Source organism: Nicotiana sylvestris, chromosome 10 (genome assembly GCF_000393655.2).
Source record: "Nicotiana sylvestris chromosome 10, ASM39365v2, whole genome shotgun sequence".
In the NCBI taxonomy this organism is placed as follows: Eukaryota; Viridiplantae; Streptophyta; class Magnoliopsida; order Solanales; family Solanaceae; genus Nicotiana; species Nicotiana sylvestris.
The window spans coordinates 148,755,634-148,760,771 of NC_091066.1; the positions used below are offsets into that span (position 1 = coordinate 148,755,634).

The window sequence follows — 5,138 nt, forward strand, 5'->3', positions numbered from 1 at the left end:
AGATAAAATCTTATATCAAAACGACTTCTGGCATTACCGGAAGGATCGAAACCACATTTGTAGGCCGACAATTTTTCTGGATAGGTCGAACTATTGGAAGAAAATAGAAAAGGAAGATCGAGCGGGAGCAAAGAAACTAGCGGACTGATCACTAAATAGATACAAATAGATGCAAATTCTGAAATTATAGTGATGTTTTTCAAATTTATTTGTGCTATGTGTGCGTAAAGCTGAGTTCAGTTAACCCTTCATATAGTGTATACGCCTGCATAGGAAAATGTTTGTTTCAGTTGAACCTTAAAAGGACAATTTGATGTATTAAACTCTTGTTATGTGTGAGATCCAGAAGAGATTCGGCCCATATTAAATTTATTGCACATAATCTTACCTTATATTTCTACCAGAGGTTTTCACGACTAGAACCGTGATGTTAGTTGAACCTCAATATGGTCAAATATGCCTTTGATGTTGGATACTTCTCGGCCTTAGCATAACAAAAGAGTCAGTTACTCAAATAGTCACTCAACTATCCAAAATTATCTCCTAAAGTCACTTTTCTTTTGTTTGTAACAACAAAGTCACTGAACTATGCTTATTGCACTCAGAAGGTCACTCAACTAGATTTTTCAAATTTTGGATTGCCAAATATCTATTTTACCCTCTAAATTATAAACATTTATCTTCTTTATATTTTTTTTAAAACTTTTTAGTATTAACAACAAAAATTCAAAAATTTATTTACACAATTTAGAATGAAAGAAAATAAAGGTTGTAAAATATATATTTCACGCACGTAAAGAAATAATTATTTTTATATTACGTGCATGGAATATATATTTTATAACCTTTATTTTCTTTCATTCTGAATTGTGTAAATAACTTTTTGAATTTTTGTTCTTAATACTAAAATTATTATTACTAATAAATTATTCTAATTAATTTTTTTACTATGCTCGTTATTTTGTTATTCCGGCATTATATATACTTAAATACTTTTTATTTTTTAATTTATAAATAATATTTATTTATTCTATAGATAAGTCCATAATGTAAATTAAAAAGGGAAAAATCATAATATTAAAAAGTTTAAAAAGTTAAAAAATAAATAAAAAGAAGATAAATATTTATAATTTAGAGGGTAAAATAGGTATTTGACACTCCAAAATTTGAAAAATCTAGTTGAGTGACCTTTTGAGTGCAATAGGTATAGTTCAGTGACTTTGTTGTTACAAATGAAAGAAAAGTAACTTTAGGAGATAATTTTAAATAGTTGAATGACCATTTGAGTAATGGACTCAAAATGTGATCATAAAGTCTTAGAATGATAATATATATACCTTTCTTGGCTCTTCAGCTAACAATAGAGTACAGAATCTATTCTTATTAGTTAATCGTCCTCATACCAGCCTTACATATGCTACAAATTTCAACCATTTCATTTCCATTTTCTTGGATAAATGAACTTGTTCCTTTTTCTTTTTGTATGTATAAAGGTAAATAAATTCCAACGATTCGTATAGTTGATTCTTAAATGAGATATGAACTTGGTTATTGCAAATTCTATGCAATGGAAGGGTCCCAATGAATAATTCTTCCAAGTTTGATGCCATTTCATTATTATCTGTCAAACATAGCAACTTTTACATTAAAATAATAATAACTGTTTGATTTCATTCCTCTCTCTTTTGGGTGGTCGTGATCATATGCATAGTTCATATCAAGCATATACTTGTAGGACATCTGATAATTCAAAGATTGAACAAGACATAGGAAAATCACAAAAATTAAGAGTTTGGATTATGGCATAATTTGAATATTAGTTCTATTAAAAGGGGCTGGTTTTGCTCCACTCTTATCTTAACGTATAATTAAATTAGTACTTCTTGATAACATAAATACGGCAAAGTTTGTCCTAAAAATCTATTACTAGATTCTTTGATTCCTTCATCTCTAAAAAACAACAAAAAGAAGCTGCCAAAAAAGAAAGAAATACAACAAAAAAAGAATTATTAACATACAAGAAAGAAGAAAATAATTGTTTTAAAGAATCCTTTTTCAATATCTCCAAAAAAGAAAATACCAATCAAAGCAATCCATATTATCAAAGGCTCCTCTTAAATTTTTAGCAAAAAGTTAGTTCCCATTATATATAATGGTGGGGTTGCCTATTTTCAGTAGGGGAATCAAAGCGAAAGAGAGAGAAATATAAGAAGGAAAAACAGGAAGGTAAAAACAAATTAAACACTTTTTTCTCCTTTTCTCTCCTTTTGAGACTTAAATTGAAGTGTGTTTTGCTTTCTTTGTTTTTGCTGTATCAAAGATTCTCTCACACCCTTTCAAGTCAAAGAAGAAGAAAAAAAAAGTTCGGTGCACTAAGCTTCTGCCATGCGCGAGGTTCGGGGAAGGACCGAACCACAAGGGTCTATCGTATGTAGTCTTATCCTGTATTTCTGCAAGAGGCTATTTCCACGGTTCGAACCTGTGACTTCCTGGTCACATGACAACAATTTTACCAGTTACACCAAGGCTCCCTTCAAGTCAAACAAAGAGAAAGAAAATTACTTGGAAATAAAAGAAAATAAAATAAAGGAAAAGTTTGATATGAAATGGGAAATGGGAAGAAAAGAAGGGCCACAGCTCATAAGGCATATATTCCTTTCTCAACATATGTTTCCAGATATGGAGTGAGAACAACATGGGACACCCTTAACTACTTCCCAATTATATATACTACTAGTTTTCCCACATTTTTTAGGCACAAAACAACCTCTTTTCCATGTTTCAATCCACTACACATATTGTACCTTGTTATCCTAGTAAGTTGTAAAACAACAACAACAAAAGAAAAAACAATGGCTCTTCAAAATGCACAACAAAATAAGGATATGAACTTAATTTTGTCAAGTGATGCTAAGCCTAGATTAAAATGGACTCCTGATCTCCACCAACGATTCGTCGATGCAGTCGCTCAACTAGGAGGTCCAGAGAGTGAGTACTGTTGCTCGAATTCTCTAAAAATGTTGTTGCACCCTGTTAAATCCTCCATAATTTTGGAGGATTCGACACAGGTGTAACTGTCTTGTTATCGATTCTAACATTGTTATTTGATTGACAATGCAGAGGCAACACCAAAATCATTGATGAGAGTGATGAATATACATGGGCTAACTTTATATCACCTCAAGAGTCATTTGCAGGTAATTGTCTCATTGTCACGTTACAACCACAACAACAAAAAACCTAGTAAAAATCTCCGTAGGGTCTGGAGAGGGTAGTATATATACGCAGACACTCACTGATTGATTAGTACTCTTTTTGCTGTACAGAAATATCGTCTTGGGAAAAGTCAAGCCACTGATCAATCTTTTGATGCCAACAAACAAGAAGGTAAGTTGAAGTTGTTTGCAATAGTACCTGAAGATAGAAAGGAAAATGAAATCTCAAGAGGCTTAAATCAGAGGACTTATTTTGATGCAGAATTCAGAGAGCCTCAGAGTGATAAGTTATCTTTGGACAATTGTGATGGAGCTCAGAATCAAATGAATGAGTAATGACAGTTTCCCATTGAATGCAATAAAGTAATATAGAAAACAAAGCAATAACAGCATCTCACTAGTTAAAATTTTTGTCAGGAGTTGGAAAATAGCTAGAGCTTTACAAATGCAAATGGAGGTACAGAGGAAACTTCATCAACAGATTGAGGTAAATTTATCTAATATGATTATTAGCTTATGTTCATGTGCATAATTTTATGTGTATGAGGATCCAACATAAATTTGACTAGTTTTATGTTGGTTGTGTCAGTCTACCGCAAACCTCCTCCTTTGTACGGGTTTGGAATCGGAAATGTGAGTAAGCTCACACCAGCGAAATCTACTCACGTTAGCGGTCCTGAGCCAAGATAAAAGAGGAGGGTTGTAGCAGTCTAACGATCAACGTAAAACTAGTTAATTTCCTCACATCTGTACAAATTTTTAATCTTGTAATTTTTATTTTTATATTGTATAATATTTGATTAAAACAGCCGTGGAAATAGCCTCTTACAGAAATATAGGGTAAGGCTGCGTACAGTAGACCCTTGTGGTCCGACCCTTCCCCGGACTCCGAACATAGCGGGAGCTTAGTACACCAAGCTGACCTTTTTATTTGATTGAGATGAGCTTAAATTGTGCGATATATTTAGTGAGGATTCATATAGTCAACCCCAACTTGCTTGGGATTAATGCATTATTGTTGTTGTTTGTTGTTGTTGTTGTGTATTTATAAATTTGTATGTATGTTAGGTACAAAGACATTTACAACTAAGGATGGAAGCTCAAGGCAAGTATTTACAATCAGTTTTGAAGAAAGCACAAGAAACACTAGCAGGATATGATACTTCCTCAGTTGGAGTAGAACTTGCTAAAGCTGAACTCTCTCAATTAGTTTCAATGGTTAACATGGGTTGTTGTCCAACTTCTCCATTATCAGCAATAACAGAAATTGATGGTTCAATTTCAAAAGATACAGAGAGAAAACAATTGAATGGTGAAATCTTGTGTTCACTTGAAAGTTCTTTAACATCTTCTGAGAGCTCAGGATGGAAAGAAGATCAGAATAATACGCGGAACACGAATACTTCTATTGCTCTCTCATTGAATCCAGAAACTAAAGAAAAAAAGAGAAGAAGAAATAACATTTGTGATGATATATGTGTTGAACAACCATCTCGTAAAAGATGCCACAATCAAAGAAGTGAAAATTTGGCCAAGATTGAATTTTTGGAGACCATTGATTTGAATAAGTGCCCAAATGAATATAAACATGGTCCAAAAGTTATAGACTTGAACAACAAGGAAGTAGAGCAATTTCAAAGGCTATAGTTAGTGTATTTGGTAATTTCATTAATAGATATATGCTTATAAGCTCAAGGGCTGCCTGGTGCACTAAGTTTCTGTTATATACGGGGTCCAAGGAAGAGCTGGACCGCAAGGATCTATTGTCCGCAGCTTTACCCTGCATTTCTGCATGAGGCTGTTATACTTTATTTTTTCCTTATTACCCTATATAGTCATTGATTCCTACAGCTAGTAATGTTGTTTATAGAGAAGTATATGTATATTATTTTGTGAATGAAACTGAAAGAACTTTTCAAAGTA

At 32.7% G+C, this 5,138-nt stretch overlaps 1 protein-coding gene across 1 annotated transcript; it reads left to right on the forward strand.

Annotated features, from left to right (window-relative positions):
- The first annotated feature begins 2,742 nt into the window (after nucleotides 1–2,742).
- Nucleotides 2,743–5,138, forward strand: LOC104226747 (myb family transcription factor PHL8-like). The gene is made up of 6 exons (XM_009778807.2): nucleotides 2,743–2,988; nucleotides 3,121–3,197; nucleotides 3,327–3,387; nucleotides 3,478–3,547; nucleotides 3,633–3,702; nucleotides 4,284–5,138. Exons 1-6 carry the CDS (start codon nucleotides 2,853–2,855, stop codon nucleotides 4,860–4,862), a joined length of 993 nt encoding a protein of 330 aa, XP_009777109.1. The 5' UTR covers nucleotides 2,743–2,852; the 3' UTR covers nucleotides 4,863–5,138.

Bases quoted from the DNA above. Each gene is read 5' to 3' on its own strand.
- LOC104226747 (XM_009778807.2), top strand. From the start codon at position 2,853: ATGGCTCTTCAAAATGCACAACAAAATAAGGATATGAACTTAATTTTG. The intron at 3,198-3,326 runs GTAATTGTCTCA...TTTGCTGTACAG, and splicing joins ACCTCAAGAGTCATTTGCAG to AAATATCGTCTTGGGAAAAG. The intron at 3,703-4,283 runs GTAAATTTATCT...TATGTATGTTAG, and splicing joins AACTTCATCAACAGATTGAG to GTACAAAGACATTTACAACT.